The sequence below is a fragment of the Podarcis raffonei genome, chromosome 6 (genome assembly GCF_027172205.1).
Source record: "Podarcis raffonei isolate rPodRaf1 chromosome 6, rPodRaf1.pri, whole genome shotgun sequence".
Taxonomy (NCBI): domain Eukaryota; kingdom Metazoa; phylum Chordata; class Lepidosauria; order Squamata; family Lacertidae; genus Podarcis; species Podarcis raffonei.
The window spans coordinates 69,083,330-69,108,223 of NC_070607.1; the positions used below are offsets into that span (position 1 = coordinate 69,083,330).

General features: G+C 42.4%; 1 protein-coding gene across 1 annotated transcript in view; it reads right to left on the bottom strand.

The window, feature by feature from the left end:
* NDRG3 (NDRG family member 3) overlaps positions 1 to 24,842 on the bottom strand; it is a 49,418-nt gene extending 24,576 nt beyond the window's left edge. Inside the window, exons 1-3 of the mRNA XM_053393870.1 lie at positions 24,720 to 24,842; positions 10,931 to 11,031; positions 8,356 to 8,391 (exon numbers count right to left, since the gene is read on the bottom strand). Coding sequence (XP_053249845.1) covers positions 8,356 to 8,391; positions 10,931 to 10,987 — 93 coding nt within the window. The 5' untranslated portion in view covers positions 10,988 to 11,031; positions 24,720 to 24,842. The remainder of the gene's footprint in view (positions 1 to 8,355; positions 8,392 to 10,930; positions 11,032 to 24,719) is intronic.
* Positions 24,843 to 24,894: the final 52 nt, after the last annotated feature.

The following is a 24,894-nucleotide window of genomic DNA, read 5'->3' on the forward strand; positions in this document are numbered from 1 at the left end:
ATTTTGCATTGTTTTAGCTATAAAATATGTTCAGGTAGCGCAGAATGCAGCAGCCAAACTGTTCACAAGAGCAGGCTGATGGCAACTTGTTACTCCACTGTCTGAAAGAGTTGCACTGGTTACCAGTCTGCTACTGGACCAGGTTCAAGGGTTTGTGCTAATTCAGAAAGCCCGAAATAACTTGGGCCCGAGGGACCTTGAGGATCTCCTGATTCCTCATGTTCTGCCTTGATCGCCGAGATCTTCTGATGGGGCCCTTCTGGTGGCCCCATGTGCCCCTGAGGTTTGCCTGGCCTTACTACTACTACTACTACTACTACTACTACTACTACTACTACATTTGTTGCCCATCCTTCACCCTAAGGTCTTAGGGCGGGTTACAACATTAAAACACAACATAACAATGCAATATTAAAAACAGCTTAGAGCAACTTACAAATACAGTGGGTCCTAAAGATATACAGCACAAGCATCAAAATCCAGGGGAAAGAGGTGCATCTTCAGCATTCGTCGGAATCTGTATAATAAAGTTGCCAGATGCACCTTTGCAGGGAGCGAGTTCCACTGCTTAAGGGCTGCCACAGAGAATGCCCTTTCCAGGGTCACCACCCCTCAAAGCTTTTGAAGGTGGAAGAACATACCAATCATCTGAGAGGGTCTGTAGGGAAGAAAATGGTCTTTCAGGTATTTGGGGCCTGAGTCATTTAGGGCTTTGAACATTAATGTGAGCAAGCACCTTGAATTGAGCCCAGAAACAAACTGGCAACCAGTGCGGCTGTTTGAGCACAGGGGATATATGGGACCTAAACTGAACCCCAACCAGTAATCCAGCTGTTGCATTTTGGAACTGCACATTCCAATACAAGAGCAGATTGCAATTACTAGAGTCCAAGGCTTTAGTGTGGCTGGCCCTGCTCTGTGGAGCTCCTTGTCTATAGGGGTTTGGCAGGAGTCATCCCTGCTTTTAGATACCTTCTGAAAACTGTATTATTCAGACAGACCTTTTCAAATCTGAAATTCTTTGCCAACTAGCTCTCAATACTGTGTTTTTATTCCATATCCTGCTTTGTGATATATTATATGAAAGTGTGGCTTATAAATACTTTAAATAAATAAAGGGCACCTGGTTGGGGAAAGGGAAAACATCTTGATGTTCATTCACCTTGACAGATGAGAGACATAGAATATGTCTCTCCTATGGTTTCCTGCTGTTACAAGCAAACTACTACAGATGTTAACAGAAGGAAAGGAAGCAAAGGCATGGACAAGGTGTCCTTCAATTTCTGAAAATAGCAGCCAGTAGATCTCGTGAAACAATAAAAGCAATTTGGAGTAAGCGGCCCCTACCCGCCCCGTTCCCCTGCAGCTTCATCTGTGCCTCTGAAATAATGGCTGTCACTGTTATCATCAAACACCCATGGCAACTACTCTGAAACATTGTTGGTGATGTTTCATAATGTAATCAATTAATATAGATAGGTTATATATATATTACACTGCTGGGGTTTTCACAGATTCTCTTTTTGCCTGCTGGGGTCACGAATTCCTCATGCAAAATCAATACCTGGCAAGGCAGGAGCATTGGACAGGGATATTTTAGTGTGGTCATAACTATCTTCATCCTTTCCCCCTCAATTCCCATGCATAACTACAATCTCTTGAAACTAGTGGTGGCTAAAGAATGCTCTATGGGCTGTATCCAGTCCCCAAAGTTTTTTGTGGCTTCCACAAGCTGCACCCATAATGTTTAATTTTATTTAAAGCTTTCAACTGAGTTGAGTTGGATAGCCTACTGTGATGTTATGATGCCAAAACATTTTGGGAAGGCCGGGCCCACCAAATTTGTCAATTTAGAATTTAACATTAACAAATAATTGATCTGCTTTTTTTTACTCAAATATTTTGTGCCTCCAGGGACCTAGACAAAAGTTTTTAAAAGCTTTTTTTTTATTTACTCAATTTAATACTGAATATTTATTTTTCTTTTAAATGGCGAGCCTTTGTGAAGGCAGCCTTGGGAACCACAGTTCTCACTGCACATCCTTTTACACCTTGACCACACTATCTTTGACTTGCAGCCCACATAGGGCTGACCATGTAACAATACAGCCCTTGAACCAAAAAACAAGTTAGCTACCCTAAGGGTTAGAAAAAGAATGTTCCAAATTAAAAGGACTACCAGTAGCATTATTTGCACCAAATAATAAGTGAACTAATCTCTAGTTTCTGTGATGCCTCGAGAGCTCAGAGAGTTATTACAAACAGCTTTTAGAGGAGCAGTTTGGTGCGCTCACTCATGAGACAGTCACTCAACAAGACTGACGCACTTGGAGACACAGGCTTAGAGGCTATTCCAGCTGTCCAACCTCCCCCACTGTCTGACTGACACCCACCCTGTTGATAAGGAACCCCTCCACCCCATGAATGGGGACTGAGAGGCAGCCAGTAGGACTGCCTCCCCTTCCCCCTCTCTAAAGGAAACAGGAGTGGGTTGGTGTGTCAGTCTTCTTCTGCACTCTCCACTTTCCTCCTCCTCTGACTCTTCTTCCAGCAACTGCCCTGAACCAGTCGTGATCATGGCGCTCATGACAAGCACAAAGCATTTTTAAAAAATTAATTTATTATTTATACCCCGCCCATCTGGCTGAGTTTCCCCAGCCACTCTGGGCGGCTCCCAATCAAATGTTAAAAACAGTACAGCATTAAATATTAAAAACTTCCCTGAACAGGGCTGCCTTCAGATGTCTTTTAAAGATAGGATAGCTGCTTATTTCCTTCACATCTGAAGAGAGGGTGTTCCACAGGGCGGGAGCCACTACCGAAAAGGCCCTCTGTCTGGTTCCCTGTAACCTCACTTCTCGCAATGAGGGAACCGCCAGAAGGCCCTCAGCGCTGGATCTCAGTGTCCAGGCTGGATGATGGAGGTGGAGACGCTCCTTCAGGTATACAGGACCAAGGCCATTTAGGGCTTTAAAGGTCAGCACCAACACTTTGAATTGTGCTTGGAAACGTACTGGGAGCCAATACAGGTCTCTCAGGACCGGTGTTATGTGGTCCCGGAGGCCACTCCCAGTCACCAATCTAGCTGCCACATTCTGGATTCATTGCAGTTTCCGGGTCACCTTCAAAGGTAGCCCCACGTAGAGTGCATTGCAGTAGTCCAAGCGGGAGATAACTAGAGCATTCACCACTCTGGCGAGACAGTCAGCGGGCAGGTAGGGTCTTAGCCTGCGTACCAGGTGGAGCTGGTAGACAGCCGCTCTGGACACAGTTCACATTTTCAGGAGTAATCGTCATGTTTTTAGACAGTAGCCATGGAAGGAACTCCTTGGCTGAAATTCCTCCACACCAGTGTGAAATCTCTCAGAACCTTGCTTGTCCCAACCTTGTTCTGTGGACAGTGTTAGAATATAAACATTTATTGCTCATCTTTATTCACTTATTCATTGCTCAGGGCTTCCTAGGTCCTAGGAACCTAGGAACCTTCCTAGGTTCCAAGTGTTAGCGATTGGGTCAGATTAAACATGTGACTGGCAGCAACTGCAAAACAGAAGCATAGGCAGACTAAATGTAACACGGAACTCTTAAAGACAGGCACAATAATGCAGATGCACCCATGACTTTACTAGCAGCGGAGGTCACAGACACCATCTGCTCACCCACAGACAACCCTTGCAGATCATTTAATCTATCATCTGCTCAAGAAGTAGGACAAGCTCCTACATTCTCATATTTCAATTGTACAAAGGGATAGAAATATATTTAAAAGTTTATATGGTCTGAGCAGGGTTTGGCTAATTGAAAACAAGTTTTGACCACAAAAAGAAGAAGAGTTTTAAACCCCGCTCTTTCCAGTGGCAAGCTCAGGTGGTAAGAAGCAAAGTGACTGCAGGCGGATTGGAGCTGCTGGGAAAGATCAGCAAGGTATCCTCACATTTTTTGAGAAGCCTAAAATAGAGCTGTTACATGTCCAGAATTTCCCAGACCTAGCTGGGATTCATCAGTTAAAAATGGCATCTGGGTGGAATTTTCGCAAATCAGTTAAAATGTCCAGGAAAACCATATAGCCCATATAGGAAGCTAAAAAATAGTTTAAAAACTTCAAAAAAAGCTCAACAACATTTGTGTCTGGATTTTCACTTTTTGAAATATGGCAACCCTACATGAAATGTATTTGAAAGGGGGCAGAACCCCAATGAGGACTGAGCATGCTTAGTTGCCATGGCTGGTAGAATGACACTGGAAACAAAAAATGGAACTGCTAGGTGGAAGCAAAGAGAATACCCTGATTGGAGGGAATGGTTGGGTAGAAACCTGAACAGAATAACTCCTTTTAGGAAGTAGGATACACTGGGACATTTTGTTGTAGGTTCCAGTCACAACATGATATCTTGTTTGATATAAGAATGGGAATTAGGTTGCACAAACCTGGAGATACCAATTTGTCATTTAATAGCAAAGCAGCTCCATATGATACAAATATGAGTCCATAGGGTCTTGACTTCATTCATAAAGAGCAGCTCTAGGGGGAAACACATAACTGAGGCTATTTTCTTCTGTCCATTCAGGACAGAACACACCCCAGCAATTATTCAGTGCTGTTTCTAGTAAAAGAATAAGAACCACACATTATTATTTCTCACAGGACTAGGCGGGCCAGGAGAAACAGGTCTCAGCCAGGCCCTTCACATGATATGAGCTGCTATTGTGGTTCTGCTTCTTCCCTATTCTACCCTCAGAGAATCAAGAGAAAGTGGAGTAGACAGCCAAAACTCTTTTTGGTGCTCTTTCCTATCTGGAAAACATTGACTGCATCCACAAAGTGGCTTTCGCACTTATCTACTCACCCACCAGCAATTGCTACTTGCCCCCAGATTATGGTTACTTGAACTATAATCTGTAAGTGAAGTCTAAGATGCAAATTATTTAAGAGCTGCTCAAGGAAAACAAAATTGAGCAGCTATTACACCAGTAACACAGGACTTTAGATATAAAGAACATTCTTAACTAAGAACACATTATTTCAGGAACAAAGACAAACACTTTTTTGGGGAGGGGAGTGTGGTTTCTGTTAAGAGTGGCAATGAAAATGACCCCTTCACTCAAGTGTTTGTAGCAACCTGAAGTATTTTTTCCCAGGTTGAGTCCAATAATCTCTTGGTGAATAGATCAACAAAATCTCAATGGCTTTGTCTGTCTGTAATCTATGCAGGGCCTGCCAGATGTTGTTGGAGTTCAGTACCCATCAGCCTCAGCCAGCAAAGCCAATAATGGGAGTCAGAGCCTAGCAACATGTGGGGGACATCACAGTGGCAACCCCAGTTTCTGATAGTATCTATCATCTATCTATCTATCTATCTATCATCTATCTATCTATCTATCTATCTATCTATCTATCTATCTATCTATCATCTGGCATTCTACCACAAACATAGAACTCAGATTCAAGGTTGCCATGTTGTCTCATAACCAGCCAACAACTAGACCCAGGACTGCTTAGTTTTTCACACAATTGCTGCCTCATGTGCCTTCAGAATGTTCCCTGGGACTGGGACCTATTTTCAAGGTTAACCCACTACATAAAGGCAGGCTCCAAGGCACTTCCTGCAGATCTCCACCTAGTAGAGGCTTCAAAGCCTACATGTTCAACATATGCACATTAACAGCTGTCTTGTGGAGTCGTTCAAATATAAGGAAGCAATATCCATTAAAGTTTTGACAGATGCTGCTGCATGAGGTGCTGATGCTACAGAACTAAATTCTTTTCACAATTCTTGATGTGACTATTATCTATGAGAAAGAGTGTTAGCCATGCAGATTCAGTATTTGACAGCTGAAGGAGTTAAAATGCAGTTCAAAGTCCTTGCTTGCTCAGCTGCCCACTTCCTTTCCCCCTCAAATTTACTTTGAAGCTAAATGTGAGCATGTCCCCCTTCCTTTTCCATTATCTAATTGCAGAGACCCTCTGCATCTATGCCTAAGCTTCTGGTGTGCCTACATGATTTCTAAAAATGGTGCCACTCTAATTAACCCAGGTATGAGAGACCATTTGCACTGTCTTTGACTCAAAGGGACATCACCTAGGTTAAAATAGTGGAATGTCACTTGAACCTAATAAAGGATATGTGCATTTGTTTTTCCAGTGAGGTACATTATATCTTACTGTGTAGTTCTTTGGCTTCTCAAGAGCACCTTAGCCTGAAGCAGCTGAAGGCTATGGGAAATTTTAAGATTTAATCTTGCCCACGCAACCCTTCTTAAATATGTTGTAATTCATGCACAGTGTTTAACTTGTGTAAATAAAAGGCTGAAGCAGGCAGTCCTCAGAAGTTGTCATTCATATCATACAAGGCAAAGAAGCTTTATCAACACACAAAGGCTGTACATAGCTCAATTTTAGGAGCAGCTAAAATTAATAAAGTGGCAGTAAGGAACATCCTGTTCAGTGGTTGCTATGGACACAAGTTCACTGTTCATCCACTCTAGAAGATTAAGAAAAAGAAGTGGCAAGCATCACCTGGTTTATGCTCAATTCGTGTCACACTCACCAGTTTTGTTTTACATTAATTATAGTGCAATTGCCCTGGGTAATTTTCATAAGCTCTCAAATGTGCATTTTCTCCATTTCTGTGCCTGCTTGTGTTGAGTTATGCTGGGATGGCTGGGCGGTTTTGTGGTGCGTGTGTGTGTGTGTGTGTGTGAATGCTTGAGAGATTCTCTTAAATCCTTTTCAAACTTAAATTCACCTTTGCACAACACTGAACACCAAACTGGTCCAACAAATGAGGTAAGTGGAGGGAGCTTCAAGTCAAGCCAAAGGGCATAAAAGGATGTTCAAATTCACTGGTGTCTGATCTTAGCGCCCTGAAGCTGAGATTCTGGTTCCCTTTTAATTCAAAGTTATTCTAAGCATATGTCAGGTGTTAACAATTCCTAGCCATGCCTTCTACAGATGCCACATCAAGATTGTTGGTTAAAATTCACATCACACTCTGCTCATGTTTGGCAAGACATCTGTGAAGACAAGCTCTTAAGCCGGAAGTAGAGTGGCATTCCTACCTTCAGGACAGATGTGGCTAAGACCCAAAACAAGGCAGAAACATTTTTAAAATATAAATTGCTACCAAAATGTGTTAAAAAATAAAAATCAACTTTAATCTATGATGGTGAATAGCTGACATCGATAACCAGAAATCTGGAGGATGCTCTAAAACATGAATGGACATTGGTAGAAAGATATCACTATTTTCAGATACATTTCAATGTTTGCCATGTGCATACAGGAATATTATTGGCCAGCTCCCCTTATCTATGCAGATCAGTCAAAAGACTAATTTCGGGTGACAAAATTGTATGTTATACATTCATTGATCACTAAAGAAGATTCCTTGGAGATTCAACTGCATTTGGTCTTTAGAACTAATCTAATGCTGGATGTTAAGGCATTGTCCTGTACAGTGGTACCTTGGTTTACAACTTAATCCGTTCCGGAAGTCCGTTCTTAAACCAAAGCATTCTTAAACCAAGGCATGCTTTCCCATAGCAGTGGGGGACTCGATTTACAAATGGAACACACTTAACAGGAAGCGAAACATGTTCTGCTTCCAAGGCAAAACTCACAAACCAAAACACCTACTTCCGGGTTTGCAGCGTTCTTAATCCAAGTTGTTCATAAACTAAGCTGTTCTTAAACCAAGGTATTGTTATGGTCATTAATAAGTTTAATTTATATTCATACTTTTTGTAAAATTGAAGTCAAATTTTACTTTTTGTACAAATTTTAGTAGCAATTTATATTGCATTTTTGGTCCTACCCAATTTTGTTCCTAATTCCACCTTTTGAGGTTGGCTTGGCATTTCCGTTTTTCTGTATCTTGCCCATGTGGCTAAGACAAGATAGGACAACAGGCCAAGCCACAGAATGCAATAAACTGGCTACTTCATAAAATAATTTTTTAAACACTGAAAACACCACTTTATAATTTGAGGATTACAAGCCCTTCCTACTTCATTAATTTCTGAGACACAGAAACACAGATTTGCATCTTACAAAATTTACACACACACACCATTGCAGTAATTTAACTCTATGGTGCTTCAAAAGTCCATGGTGATCAACTCCAAAATCTGGCCCTTAAGATCTGGAAGCAGACAGGTCCTGTTCAACACATACTGCCAAACAGACTGTTAAATGTACAGAAAACCAGCAAAAGATATATGGGAGCCAACGGACGCTTAGGTTTCTCAAGTTCTTTTTTATTTTTAATTTGGGCAACTATCTGATCAACAGAGATCCATTGTCGTTCTTCAAGGAAAGCCTGACAATGCATGCCCGTTTTGGTTTCAGGTACTTACCTGACAGTCAAAGTCCTGGAAGTTTCGAGCTGAATTCTGTCAAAATAAGAATAAGAGCCAATGAATAGCCCAGATTCCAGAACAGCCTCATAAACTTTGCTTTGCAGCTGAGTTTTCTGAAAACTCTGCTCCGGCATATCACTTTGCAGCAAACTATTGTCAGAATTGAAGCTTCTTGTACTTCATTAGTATGAATAAATGCAAAGGATGATGTCATTACAATTCGCTTTCCTCCACCCGCAACAGCTGACGCCAGAAACAAAATTATTGTATGAACTGCCAAGGATAGAGGCAAGTGCCACAATTCCACATGAGTCGGTACACATTTATCAGTCCCAGAAACAATCATTTTCAAATACTTTCATGCATAGACAAACCTGCTCATTTTTCAAAGGTTCTGTGAAAATACCATTCAAAATTATTTCCATTCCAACATTTGGTCAATATATATTATGAACTGGTGGCACTGCTGCTCAGTTCATGCAAAAGGTTAGAACACATGTTTTTCATGCAAAGGGTTCCAGATTCAATCCCTGGCATCTTCATGAAGGGCTAGGAAATAATTAACTGAAAACCTGGGTGTTTTCTATCAGTAACTGAAGAAAATGCTGAGCTAGATGGACCAATCAGTGGTCTGACTTGGTAGTTTCTATACAGTCATACCTTGGGCTGCGAACGTGATCCGTGCGGGAGGCACATTCGCAACCCGCAGCGCCGCTGCACACGCGTGACACAATTCAGCGCTTCTGCGCATGCACGTGACACCATTTTGTGCTTCTGCGCATGCCTGAGCGCCGAAACCCAGAAGTAACCCATTCTGGTACTTCCAGGTTCGGCATGGTCCATAACCCGAAAATGTGCAACCTGCAGCGTTCATAACCCGAGGTATGACCGTATTCCTATATACCGTATTTTTTGCTCTATAAGACTCACTTTTTCCCTCCTAAAAAGTAAGGGGGAATGTGTGTGCGTCTTATGGAGCGAATGCAGGCTGCACAGCTATCACAGAAGCCAGAACAGCAAGAGGGATTGCTGCTTTCACTGCGCAACTATCCCTCTTGCTGTTCTGCCTTCTGAGATTCAGATTTTTTTCTTTCTTGTCTTCCTGCTCCAAAAACTAGGTGCGCCTTGTGGTCTGGTGTGTCTTATAGAGCGAAAAATACAGTAACTTCTTAAACATGCATGGTCATTTAGACAAAACACTCAACCTCTGGCTACTATGTAATTTATCACTGGATCTGGCTATGGCTTTTTGTCTATATTGATATAAAACTACTAGTTCAACTCCCTTTAAAAAGATGAAAGACTTTTTGTAGTGTGTGGGCTTGGTAAAATGAATATTTGTTACCGCCATTCATTTCTTTAAAAAACCCAAGAGTGGTTTACAACAATTATATATAAAACCATACAATAAAAGCCACGTACAAAGTTAAAACCAGAAACCAGCTATTATGGAAATATGTATTCTTAATTGCCCACATAAGCCTGATGGAATAAAGTTTTTTAGAAGGCATCTAAAAGTTAAAACTGAAATATGTTAAAATAGTAAGTGGACGAGACAGACATGGTAGCGAGAGGAAAAACCGGATGGCCCACAAATATTCAAGGCACACCACAAGCTAAAAAGAGAAGACCAGTGTAAGACTGGATTTTGCAGAAATAGCTGGAAAACATTGGCTCATCACTGTAAATCACCATAGAAAAGTTAGTGATCACACTATTCACCCACACACATGCACACCCTTGGAAAATGCTAAGAGCTGAACCAAAGAAAGAACCAAAGTTAAAACTGAAATGAGAAAGATATCCTATGCATTATTTGTGAAAGGTACCTCAAATTATGTACTAAAGAAAGGCTGAAATCATCAACTCCTCTCATGCAACGGGCTTTCCTGTGACCTCCCTGCACCAAGCCCCCTCGCCAACCACTCCTGAGGATCCAGGGATGGAGAAATCAAGAACCCTGAAGGTCTGCCTTTTGCAAGAAGTGCCCTTCCACTTACTCTTGCATAATGCATTCTTCTTATGCTACTTGTAGGGAAAGGCAGGAAACAATGCAGGGCACTTAAGTCCTTTGCCCTTCCCGACCAGTAATCCCACCCCTCCCCAGCTTTGGAGATTTCATCAGACATTGGTCTGAAAGTGTATGGTATTATCTTTACAGCTCATTCTTTACGTATTCCGTGCTATTATGGATTGATGCATTGGACTCTAGCCCAACAAACTTATTTATTTTAAAGTGTCATAGGACTCTTTATCATCAATGTTCAAAGAGATGATGGAAGCTACAACAGAAGGAAGAGTACCCATCCCAGGGAGTTTGCAATCTATAATTTGCAACAGGGCAGGCGAAAGACAACAGAGATAATATTTAAGGGGGGGGGTTGTGTTCAGTTATACTGAAGTGATGGACTTTACAAAAAATAATAATACATAGAGCTTCTCAGAACGTTAAGTTCTGTTTCTTAATACCAAACAGTACAGGATTCTAAATTACACACAACCCTTATGTACCACTCAAGGATAACATAAAATGACTAGTGCCTTGCTAATGCTCAAACACAGCCAGAATTACCTTATCATTCAGGAGGGGCTTGATCTCCGTCAATTGGACATCTTGCAATTCTTCCATGTTTACCGAGAACACTGACGTTAGCTTTCAAGCAGCAAAACACTCTAAGAGAGAACAAGAGAAAAGACCAGCGTTAAGATTGCAAACACTGAAAAAGATGCCAGGACCCCACAGAATGAATTGAAAGCATGGACTAGGTACTTGAACACAGCCACGGAATAGGTTCGTGCCTCCCGAACAGAAAGGCACCTGCTCCCTTCACAATGTAGCACTAAAGAAGGCATTATTTATGCCTGACTGAATCATAAACAAATGACCTCTCCTGCAAGGCATCCCTGTTAAAATATTGGTAGACCAGAGGTCTAATCTGACAAACTTCCTCCTTCAGAAGAAGTGCAACCCAATTTCATGAACATGTGAACCCTCCACCCAAAGAACCCACAACTTCCCAGGATCATTGGTCCTCATCCAGTCTACCACTGCATCCAGAAACTGGTCCAAAGCTCTCATGACCTCTCCTGATTCAGATGTTATGGAGAAGTAGAGCTGTGTATCATAAGCATACTGGAGACATCTTGCTCTAAAACTCCTAATCACACCCAATGGCTTCATACATGTACTGGCGAGAGAACAGCACCATGCAAAACCCAATAGCAGAAATGCCAGGGGAAGGAGGCGAGAAACACAAGCCCAGTGCTACTCGCTGGGTACAACCTTAAAGATACAAACAGAACCACTGTAATATAGTGCCTCCAACACCCATCTCACTCATTTGGTCCAGGAGGATATCATGATTGATGGGTTTCAAAGGCCGCTAAGCAAACAAGCAGAAGTAATAAGGTTGTACTCATCCTGTCCCTCTCATGATAAAGGTCACCTATGAGGGCACCCAATTCAGTTCCGAAATCAGGTCTGAACCCAGATTGTACTTGATCCAGATACAGTGGTACCTCGGGTTACAGACACTTCAGGTTACATACGGTTCAGGTTACAGACTCCACTAACCCAGAAATAGTACCTCGGGTTAAGAACTTTGCTTCAGGATGAGAACAGAAATTGTGCTCCAGCGGTGCAGCAGCAGCAGGAGGCCCCATTAGGTAAAGTGGTACCTCAGGTTAAGAACAGTTTCAGGTTAAGAACAGACCTCTGGAACGAATTAAGTACTTAACCCGAGGTACCACTGTAATCAGTCTCTTCCAGGAATATCTGCAGTTGCTCTACAACCACCCTCTCTATCACCTTTGTCAATAAAGGGATGTTAGTAACTGGTCTAGGGTGGGCTTTTTGAGGCGCGGATCCACCACTGCCTCTTTAAGCAGAAAATGTTTAAATATGTCTATATTTTTGAATAAGTAAAATAAGGCTACTGTTTCCTTGCCACCACTAGCTTGGTGTTAATCTCTTCAAAATGTGTGTTGGCACTGTTGAAAACCTGCTATTTCTTTAACAGGTTTTTTCCCCTTGCTACTGTCTCCTCTGGTGAAATGATTCACTAATGAAAATGGTGAGAGGCTTGTAATGGTAGCCTTGCAAGCATCTCAATCCGCAACTGCCTAAGAGTTTAAGAACACTGTTTAAAATTAAACTCTTTTCAATTTTATCTGCAAATAGCTAATTTAACACTAGCAAACAATGTAACCTGCTGATGCATCAGACAGGTCCCTGGGAAGGGGAGTAAAAATCTCTGTGTGTGTTTGTAAAATTAAGGAAGGTTTGAAGACAAGGAGGTCTTTGGTAGGGGGGTGCAGGAGAACAGAGGAGAGTAGGAAGGGAAAGAGGAGTATCGTCTTGCAATCCCTTCTTCTTGAAGGGAGGAGGCAGGGAAACGACAAAGGTTTAGGAAAAGCCATTACAGTACAATAACGATATTTAAAGGGACAGGATCCAGTGATTAAAAGTGTACCTAAACTTGCAGAGTACAGGTCTCATCAAATAGTGTCTGAATTGAAGGCACACCCTGAAACTGAGTTTTAGTTGCAGGTAAATGTAGCACTAAAAATAAACTGCTGATAAATAAGTAGTACAATCTAGTGCAAACTTGATGCACCGTTAAAAAACCAGCGGCTTCTTTACTGTTTGGATTATAAAATATCCAGGTGTCAATTAAACGGGCAGTTCTCAAATGAGCACCTCTGTCATTCCTCCCCTTTTAGTTGATAGTGTTTGAGGGCAATAATGCCTTTTAAACAGTCAATAGAGAAGTTAACATTAAATTCCACATTAGGCAGGTGTAGCCATATGGACAGTCTCTCTGCTTTGACCAGAAATTATCACCGGAGTCCATAAGCACTTGTGAATTCTCCCAGAAAGGAATGAACAAAACCCTTCCCATTTCCTTAATGTGTACACTGCTACTGATAATTAGATTCATGTCTCTAACACACTTTTTTCCAGAGTTGATACTATTACAGGTCTAACACCTGGAATGATTCAATATAACTCGTTATACATGTGGTGCTGTGGAAAAACAGTGTCCAGGGGGAATTCAAGCCTTGTTCTCCACAACTGGTAAATATAGTCGGCTGATGTTTCCAAGGCAACTGTGTGTGCTCTCTGTGGATATGGAAGAGAAGACTGGCGTAAGGCTGGCCAAGAAGCTCTCCTGCATAAACCTTGTTAGCCCTTATTTTGGGACTGGTATTTAGGTTCTTAAGCCTCCAATGCCCAAAGAACACAAACTTAATAGAGGGTAGTGAAGCCTTCAGATGGGTGCCCTTGAGGCTCCCAGCATCTGTGTGTTTGTGTACACAAATATGCAAAAACTGGGTCTTGGCCCAGGTGAAATAAAGTCTTGTTTCGCCCCCACTAACTCTAGAACAGTATCCTCCTAGAACAAATTGTGCCTGGAGGCAGTAAACAGAGCAAGGAGACAAAAGGGGGCTCTGCTGCCATCTCTAGATCAAAATTGGAATTGCTTTTCGTCACTCAAATCATTTTGGACTAAGGAGAGTTGACATAAAAACAGACATGCCAGCTCTGTTAACCCCAACTGAGAAGGCAGTGGAGGACTTAACAGAAAGATGATGGAAACTCCCACAGAGCCTTAAACGTAGACTTTGAAATAACCACAGAAAAATGATTCCAAAGTTCTGCAGAACGACAAACTGAATGGTGCTGGGAACCATTCTAGAAGGTGAAACCTGCCTCTTTGCATATTTAAAGGAGCAAGTTACATCAGTGAAGGTTTTCCCAGCAAAAAGGCTTGCTGCTACATTTAATCTGGAAGTACGTCTCAGAGCAGCACCTAGCACTCCACAAGATTTAATTATAAAAATTTTGAACTATGAGGAAAAGTTTTTAAAAAAACGAAGTGGAAATCACATCTGAAACAACTGACTGCAATTTTCTTAGATCTGTCCTGGAAATGTTTCAATGACAAGATTTTTAAGTTGCTTGTTATCTCAGGGGGAAACGCTCTATTCACTAGAGATATGAGTGATGGATGGCTATAGAGGTAACCAAGAGACCCTAGACAATCAGCCAGCAGTGACACATAAAGGAGAAATACCCAATGAAGTAGCTCCATTAGCACAAGAACTTGCATTTGTGCAACAGAACTTCTCCTCTACTCCTCCTTCAATGGCTTCCCCAAATCTGGGTTGCAGAAAACCCCAGAATGAGGAGAGAATTTTTCTATTATTATAGCACCAATGGAACTATTTTGTTGGATACCTCCCTAAATCTAGATGGAACCAAATGCAAACATCAGTCATGAGCTCACAGAATTGTAGAGTTGGAAGGGACCACGAGGGTCATCTAGTCCAACCCCCTGCAACGCAGGATTTTTTTTGCCCAATGTGGCGCTTGAACCCACGACCTTGAGATTAAGAGTCTCATGCTCTACCAAATAAGCTATTCTGACACAGAAAGACAAGCGGATTAGTCCTGTTAACAGTTTACAGTCAATGTTTTCGGGAGTAATTACACCTACCCAATAGTTACAGTTGTCTCACCAACTTTGCACCACTCTTGAAAAATGCACTGAATTATTTGGTATACTGCACAAAGAGGAAGATGTTCTAGTTTAGGAGGATAGCACTATTATTATTATTATTATTATTATTATTATTATTATTATTATTATTATATTGCTACTTTTTTACAAAAAGTCTCAGAGAAGTTAAACAGAAAGATTTTGTTTTTTAAAAAACCAAAATAAAAACATACACAATACTAAAAGAATTTATCTACCAACAAACAAGCCAGAGGTTTAGGAGCAGGGCTTTAAAAAGCAAAAACTAGAGTCCTTGATAAAAGAGACAAAATAATGATTGCATCATGCAAATGATCAGGAATATTAAAGGGAATGTTGAACCAAGATTGCTCTGCCTGTTATGAAAAAAGCTCTTACTCGGTTACGCTAGCAGCTTGTAAACACCTGCACAAGGGAGCAGAACATAGGGTGGAAAATTCCATTTGTCAGCCTAGTTCAGCTACAAATCTAAGGCGTGTATCACTAAGCCGAACCACGCCCCAGCATGAACCCACAACCACGCAGGTGGTCACAGCAAAATTTATGGCCACTTCGCTCCTCCCTCAGTTATGTTGCTGCTGCTACACAACCTGGAGCTAAGCCATAGTTTGGCTGAGTGTTATGTCCAAACCCAAGCTCCTGGTTTGTCTTGCTTCAGACCATGAAGCCAAAGTTTGTTCCTTACGTGTGGTCTGTAGTTTGTCTGAGGAAGACAAGTCATAAGTCCGAGTTTTGCTTTTTAAAAATATTTTTTGCTAAAGTTTTTCACAATACAATAACAGCTACAAAACAACAACAACAACAAACAGAACAAGTAAAATATGGAGTCCTCTCCTAGAGGCTGTTCTCAGTGTCTACCACCACAGAAGGCAGCAACCTCTCCCAGCTGTCACCTGCGGTCCCTCCTTTTTCCTCCCAGCCTCTCATCCTAGGAGACCAACATTTCCCTGTCTCCCACCCAGAATTCTCCATCAACCACCCACCCACCAACCAACCAACCAACCACATGAGTACACAATCCCTTTAACAAAGGCCCAACATATAGGACTCCAAAGAACCCACAAGTCTTTTGATATAACACTAAGACAGACCATGGCAGTTCATGGCAGTAACAGGACCAGGGGAGTAGAAAAGTGGCCTTGATTTTTGCTGTGAGTACCTGCAAGCTCCCTCATTCATGCTTAGCCATGGTAAGGTGGGTTCTACCTTACAATATGTGTAAGGTAGAACCCACCTTAAACTGTAAAACCTGAACAGTACAAGGTATTTTAATCTTCAAACTTATAGAAGACAGATACACATAATCCAGTTTGCAAAACTCATTGTGCGTGGTTGTGTGTGATCAGATCAAATACCCGTCTTGTCCAGCATTCTGTTCCACAGTGGCCTATGACTTGTCAACACTCTCTCATGTGCAACCAAAACCATACAATATATACATTTCATTAAATTGATGCAGACCTGGTGATAAAAACCCAATCAAATCTGTCGCACTCTGCTTGCTTGCTTTCTTGCTCCACTCTTGCTAATTCTACTTCCTATCCCTTTATTTCATTTAACAGCCAGGTTCACGTCTGCTGAGTGAAAGCCCGCCCCCCCCTTTTGCTTTAAGTGATGGAGCTGTAATATAGAGGCACTGTGAGGTGGGCAGAATTGTGAGGAACAGCTAAGGTTGATCACAATTCTATGATTACTGCTCTTGATCTTCACTTGACTACCTCTGTACAACGGTACCTTGGTTGTCTAACATAATCCGTTCAAAAACCAAGGCGTGGCTTCCAATTGGCTGCAGGAGCTTCCTGCGCTACATCGGAAGCCACATCAGATGTTCAGCTTCCAAAAAAAGTTCGCAAACCGGAACACTTCTGGGTTTGCGCCATCCGGGAGCCAAGTCGTTCAAGAACCAAGGTACCACTGTACTACCACAGAACTTGTTGGGAACAAGAAGCCACCTAGTGGCAAGTGATCAAATATAATTATTTTGAAGTAGGCATCCTTCTGCCTCAAGAGACAATGGAGTGTGTGGTGGTGCTGTGTGGTGTATGAGAAGTTAAACTGTTGTGTTAGTAGCATTGAAATGACCTCCTGCGGCGCAAGCCTGGGCAGTGCATTTGAAGGATGAATGAGTGTAAATTGAAATAAATGCCCACTATATAGGAAATGTAAGGGACGTGAGTGGCACTGTGGGTTAAACCACAGAGCCTAGGACTTGCCGATCAGAAGGTCAGCGGTTCAAATCCCCGCGACAGGGTGAGCTCCTGTTGCTCGGTCCCAGCTCATGCCAACCTAGCAGTTTGAAAGCACGGCAAAGTGCAAGTAGATAAATAGGTACTGCTCTGGCGGGAAGGTAAACAGCATTTTCGTGCGCTGCTCTGGTTCACCAGAAGCAGCTTAGTCATGCTGGCCACATGACCCGGAAGCTGTACACTGGCTCCCTCGGCCAATAAAGCGAGATGAGCACCGCAACCCCAGAGTCGGTCATGACTGGACCTAATGGTCAGGGGTCCCTTTACCTTTACCTATATAGGAAATGTAGGAAGGCAGTGGGAAAATGGTGCAGGCAATGCCAATAACTGAATATAAGGTCCGCAGAACAGAAAGGACAGATGGTACTGGAGGAAGCACTGTGTTAAAGATGACAGATTTCAATTAATTATTATAGGGAGCATGTTCATCCGCTATATTGCTGAAGGTAGCAATTCAAGAAAAATAACTAGGGATTTATTATGAACTAAAGTAAGTGGAAATATCGATGCAAATCAGGATGTCAGCAAGTATATTGGGAAAGTTGATTTCTTTAACCCTAGATGGATTGGATAAATGTAGACTAAAGTCACAGTCAAAGAAGTGTGCATCAATCATAACTGATTTGCTCCACCTGGAAGCTTATCTTTCAATACCTTTCACATAAGATACATTTACTGTTGCTTACAGTGCCTTCTGTTCAGAAAATCAAATGGCCAGTGGGGTCTTTTTCTTACCTTGTTGGGTGTTTTACAGTGTTTTAAAGACATAGATTCAATATTTGGGGGGAAATGAATAGCTGCTCTTGAAGCAAGTTGTCTACCAGGATTGTACAATGTTTGTGTATGTAGGTAATAGACTACTATATATAGTTCTCTCTCCATGGGAAAAACAATTATCCCTTTGTAATGCCATAATTATATATGCTTAAGTTTCTCCTAGATTTTCATGTATCTTTTCAAACTTAAATTCACTACAAGAGCTTTCCTGAGAACATACAAAATCTTATACACTCAGTTCAAAACCTGTTTTTAAAATGAAAATTAAGGATGCTAAATTCTGTTCCCACAACCAGATTCTGCACTTGGACAGAATAAAGGCACACACACAGCCCTGAATTTACCTCTTCGTATTACAATACACAGTACTTTGATTAGATAGAATGGGCAATTGCAGGGGGGAAATATTATTAGAGCAGAACACAACATTTCTGTGTAACTGAATAATTATTGTTGTCGTCATAACATTTTTTTCAGTGTAAATGCTTCTTCCGAAAGTGCGCAAACTCCCAGTTAGTTCTCCCTGCCTCCTTTAAGTCAGGGAACCACAACCAATAGAACCAGGAGAGTCCTCAGAACCAGGCCAACAGCACAGTGATCAGTGAATGCAGAGACCATCTAACAAATGATATTTTCTATCATCTCTGTACATAATTCATTGTGTGTGTGTGTGTGTGTGTGTGTGTGTGTGTGTGTGTGTGTGTGTGTATGCAAGACATTATGTCCATTTAAGTCACTGAGAACTTTTTAATGAACTGGCAACTATGGCTAGAAGTAGAGAAAGCTTATATGGCTGGCAGCCTAGAATTTTGAGGTTAGAATAAGATTTTTTTGTATGGGTTTAATAGATTCTATATAATTCTATCACTCTTCAATTGTTTTTAAATTATTGTTTACCTGTGCTGTTAGTGCTTGTTTTTATCTCTAAGCTACCTTGAGGTGGGATAGAAATATAATAATAACAACAACAATGAGTACTGTCTACACTAGAGCTAGTGTGCGCATTTGGATATCTTTACAGTAGCAGTTACTCATCTCATGTTGAGAAGTCTCTGAGCAGCACTGTCCATGAACCAGCTAGGTTTACAGCTATCTCTAACCTGGAACCCTCAGATGTTTTTGACTCCCATCAGCCCCACCTAGCATGGCCAGGTAAGATAGCCAAGGATCTGCAAATTCAACATATTCAAAATTTGATGAGGCTTTGAGGTCTTGCGATGTAAACTACATTAATTCCAAAGGAATGGAGTCACCAATATACAGTTTAATCTCCACTCTCAAACTTCTGGTGTTGGGGTATTCGCAGTACTGTCAACTGTGCAGGAGTTCTGTTCTCTGAGCACGTATAAGCTCGCTCCACCCCACCCCCTACCACATTTTAGGGTCACTTCCAGGTTTGGTGCCGTGCACAATCGTGCATCTTTTGGACACGTGTTAATCTGTCATCACTGCCTGTACTGGTCATGTGTCATCAGAGTCTTTGTTTTAATATAATCTCTTATCATTTTATACTTCTAACCTGTGCTTCATTTCATGGCAGCAAGCAAGCTTCTTTCCTTTCACACTTCTAAGCGACTATTTTTTCCATACATAATGTCTTATGAAGGTTTTTATAAAGCTGTTTAAATATGGGTTCATTGGGTTTTTTATTTAGTATTAATTACCGCCCTATACCCGGAAGTCTCAGGGTGGTTTTAATACTATGTTTTTTCTGCAACAAATACATTCTTTAGGTGCCTGATGTAACAATTCTTAATGTGCTGAATATTCCTTCTTTGTAAATAAATCCAGATTTTTTATTAGATTAAGACTTCACAGGGACACAGCATAGAACTAAACCTGAGAATCAGATTACTGGAGAGAAACACAACATGTTAAGCGGGATTGGCAGGCTGCTGCAACTATTTTAAATAGAAGTGGGGGCTGCCTTTTCTCTCTTCCCTCTCTGAAAGTAAGATGAGAGCAGAGGTTTAAGCCCTTTATAAGCTGACAAAAAGCACCAGCTTATAAAAAGGACTTACTTGGTGCCTCATGTGAAAGCTGACCGAGAAGGGCAAGGTTGTTTTTGTTTTGTTTTATTAAAGTACATAATATACTCCTCTAGCATGTTTGTTTCCCAGCACAAGACACTGGTCAATGCCACATCTGGTATCCAATAATGGGAGACAGAAGAGAAAGGAGAAGCCTTCATCTCACGTATACTTTAAGAACAGCAGGACCCCAAAATGCTTTACATGCAGGAAGAAAACAACTCATGGGAGTTGGTAGCTTTGAGAACTAGCCTGATACATTTGTCAGTTTCAAGAGCAAGTGATTTCATTTTTTTGTAGGTTGAAAAATAATGAAGGGGGATGGTGTTCTCCTCTTGCTAAGTGCCTTTATTATGTTTACTTCTGAAAACTCATTTAAGATCTCTATTTAAGAGTGAATATTATTCCTTATTGCAAAGTCACCAGAAGCGTGGCATGCTATGATGAAAATACTTGCTGGTTACTGGAAGAATAAAATAAGCCATTACTTGCAGTAGCTAAACATTATTGTGATCTGATTTTGGCTATTAACACCAGGAGCAGTGGCAAGAGGGTTGGCTACCAATTAGCATGAAATCCAATAAATGTTGTCAAGCTTACTCTGGAACATATAAACTAAAATGATGAGAAATGGGTAGCGAACACAAATATAAGGGGACTAGGGGGAAAAATAGGAGAAATGAGAGCTGTTAGTATGCTTTTACTGCAGTCAAGGTCATAAATCATGCAACTGACCTGTAGAAATACCCTTCATGAGATTATCCTGCTTACAATGAAGAAAATGTACCGTTGCCAACTTATTTATACTGAATCATCCCTGCAGCAAGGCTTCTGAACAGCAGTCTCCTATTTTCAAAGAATCAACAGCTACAAATTTGTAAACATATTTGAACCTGTTTTAAATAATCACGTATGAAGAGATTACAAGACGTGGCTTTAAGTGTTCAGTTCAATGGTAATTATTATATTGTCATACCTCAACAGAGGTGAGAAGAGGTGATTACCGCATTTTTCGCCCTATAGGGCGCACTGGCCCATAGGGCGCACCTAGTTTTTTGGGGGGAGGGGAATAAAGAAAAATATATATTTCCCCCCCAGCCCCCAGAACAGGCTGCTATCCGCAAGCCTTGGGAGCCCGGCGGGAACTCCCGCGGGCTCTCCAGGCTTGCGGATATCTGCCTGAAGCCCGGGGCGCACTGCTCAGTGCGCCCCAGGCTTCGGGCTGCAGGCTGCTATCTGCACCGACCCCTCTCGCTCTCCAGGCTTCAGCGAAAGCCTGCATTCGCCCCATAGGACGCACACACATTTCCCCTTCATTTTTGGAGGGGAAAATGCGTCCTATAGGGTGAAAAATACGGTAATTTCTACAGAGCCTAGGTCTGTTATCAATGTATGATTGCTTTAATTTCCCATCAAAATTATGTATGATGTACAATCAGGTTACACCATCCTCCACTGTTCAAAACTCCATCACTCTTTCTTGCTACCGAAGCACTGGCTGGAAATTTATCCACTAGGGAAGACACAAAGTAATAGAGGACAGAGCAACATGCATTATGAAAAGCCTTACCAATCAAAGGAATTGGGTGCTGCTGTCCAAAAAGTGCACCTCCATTCTTCTTTACCTAGTATCAACAAGTGCTTGTACGAAGCTCAGAAGCACAACCTTAGATCAGCCTTTCTCAGTTTGGTGCTCTCAATATTTTTTCAGACTACAACTCCCAGAGGCCTACATAGGCTCCCATGCACTCTTGGAAAGGAGCTGTATCGCCGCCCAACCAACACCTTGTGCCCTTGGCAAGGAGCTCCACCAAGGTGCCTAGGGAGCATGTGGAACAGCGGGCTCCTAGCCACTCCAAGCCAGAGCAGAGAGGAAGAATTTTTGCACCCTTGATGAGGGCCAACCCTAGGTACACCCTTGTTACTCCCATGAGCTCCAGCCAGCTTGGCCAATGACCAGGAATAATTACCACAAGAGTTGTGGTCCAAAACCTATCAAGGGCACCAGATTGGGGAAGGCTGGCTTAGATAGTTATGAGAACTTTTCTCCAGCTCATTTCACATAGAGTGCATACATACTTACACAGAAGTAAGTTCCAGCGACTTCCACTGAACTTATCAGGATGCATTTCTGAACAGACATATTTAAGATTGACTGGGTTTTTTCCACCTTAGAAGCTCAGTGTGCCTATACCCAAACAATAATTTCTTAACAGGGTGGGAAGACCTACTAGGTGCAAGAATCCACTTGTTTATAAAGTTCCATGTATATAGCTAGCATCGCACGAACAGTAACCTGTATGAACGTTTCCATATCAGATTATTTTTGTAGAGCCCAACTAGCATTTAACATTTCAGTAGCCAAGTAAACTACAGTATGTAGCTTTCCCCATCCATACAGAGCACTAGCCTTAAAGAAAATAAGCAGCATCTTGAGCCACAAAAGAACTCAAATATCCATATCATTTTTGCAAAAAGTATTACATATAGGTGAGAGAGTGATTAAGAATATTAAAAGTAGTTGATGGCCTACTTTGAAACACTGTTTTTAGATAATTATGTCTCATTTATTTCCATGGAATGTGTATGTATGCGTAGGATTACAAACAATTGATAGTGAAGAAGCATGAGGGCAATTAAAGGTGTGTCCCTAAGGGTAGCAGGGGAATCCAAAGGTGGTTTAATTGACCATCCTTAGCTTTGTCTGGATCACACTGGCAAAGAGAAGTTTACTTTACATTTACTCTCTCACTGGGAACAATGAAGGAAAAGGAGACCTGGTCTAAAATGTCTCTAAGTCTGGGGGGATATTAGGGGACTAGGAAGCAGATGATTTTCTGGTCTTCTCCTGACATGTCTCCGAACAAACAACCTTTAACATGTCCCTTTCAGCACTACCAATATTGGGAATTCCAAAGTCACTTAGGGCAAGGCATTGCTGGCTTTCTGTGGTGGTGGTATTACCAGAAAAGTGCTCATTGCCTTCACTTGATTTCTGCCTCAGCTCATTCATCTTTGACAGGTAATGAACCTGGGCAGTTGGGCCATCAAAAGGAACCCCCTTATTTTCTGGTAACAGTAGAGGGCCGGACTGGACATCAAGCTCTATCTTCAACCATGGCCAAGAGGCTCCTATATATCCTATGGCGCTTGGGACACTCTCCAGCGCATCACAGGGGTGCATGCTTAAATATCTGCACCAGTCAATTACTGTACTTATCATACATATGTTAGAGATGATTTAGTTACCACTTGAACCAACTTGTAACTGGTAATTGGCACAACACAGCAATCAATCCCAGGTGCAAATTTAGGATTTTAATTTAGCTTTAAAGCACAGCTGCTCTCCAAAGAGAAACATCTCTTGAATCAAGCAACATAGAAGCAATTTCCTCTACTATATGAAACATGCTTATTAACCAGCTTCAAAAATATTTCCTCAGTGCCTTATTTAATCTGTTGAATAGGACAGTTACTTCAATTATGGGGAATTATCTTCAGTGAAATACACTAGCACCCCCTCACACACACACCCATTTTAAACATCAACAATCCCTCACCTTCAAAAATAAAAACAGTAACTAAGGAGGCCATCACAAAAGGCAAGGGGCTGCCTCCTTTTATGTACGTGTGGGAAAGATTACCCGCTAACAATACGGCTGCAATGTGTGTTTTAACTAGTAATGAGCTTCCATCGGTTAAAATGACAATTTCTGAACCATGCGAAGACAGCCCAGTCTAGATACAACGGTAGTTAGATCTGAATGGAAAAACACTCAAAACTATTAATCCTCCCGGCAAGCAGGGAAGCCTAGCGCGGCTGCTCATTAACTCTCCTGGAATTGCCTGCAAACGGCACAAATGCTTCTGTTTATATGAATAGCCTTCGGCACATTTTCCTCTTTCTCCAAAGAAAAACAAGAACAGCACACGCACACTGGAGAAAATGGAGGAAAGAGTGAAAACGGCCCGCGCAAGGCGCAAAAAAACACCCTTTGGTGGAATTGCCTATCCTAGGGAGATTCACAGCCCGATCCCAAATGAACATTTAGAGGGAAGTTCAACGGGGCTTCCTATTTAGGATCGCAGCCTTAAACTGTTCACTCGGTCCCCAGGCAATTTCCCTTTCCTTACAGTGCTCGAGTTAAAGCAGCACCGTAGACCCTCCGTATCCTCTCCAAGTAACTCTCCCACGGAGAGTCTACTACGACGCCGTTTACTCTAACTTAACTGGTGGTCGGATACGAGCAATCCGCTACGTGTCCTTTCTCCTTTCCCTGCATTGCATTCCCCCCACCCTGCCCTCGGGCGGCGGGCTGAGCTCCCACAGCTGAGACGGGCACGGTGCAAACCTGCATCACCCGAAGGGGCCCAGGATGCAAAGCCCCCAATAACGCACAGCAAGAGCTGGAACCAAAGCGACAGGTACCATTAGGAGGGCACCCGCACCCCTCCCTCCCCAAAGCGCGCCTCAATATTGCCTCCGGGAGGACGGAGAGAAAGGGAGGACAAGGCCGAGACCTTCCCGCCAGCTTTCTCCGGGGATAGAGGCAGGGAAGCGAAGGGAGACTAGGGAGCGGAAGACGCGGAATACTCCGGCCGGAGGGAAAGAGGCGTCGCGCCTCAGTCGCTACCCGAGGAGTTCCGAAAGCACAACAAGCGCCGCCCCAGCGCCAAAGCACAAGGGAAGCAGCCACAGCAAGCAAAGCGGGCGGGGAGGCACCAGAGCGAGCAGTGCAAAACACAGCCTAGAAGCAGCCACCTACCTCCTCCCAAGAAAACACGACCGCGCAGGTGAACCTGAGCCGCTGCAGCTGCCTCTCCCAGTAGCAGCAGCAGCAGCAGCAATGCCAGCATGTGTGGGGAAGCGACTACGCAGGCGCGCTGCGCCTCGGTGCGAGTTCCCCAGCTCTCGCGCACGCGCAGAGTCGCGTCAATGTT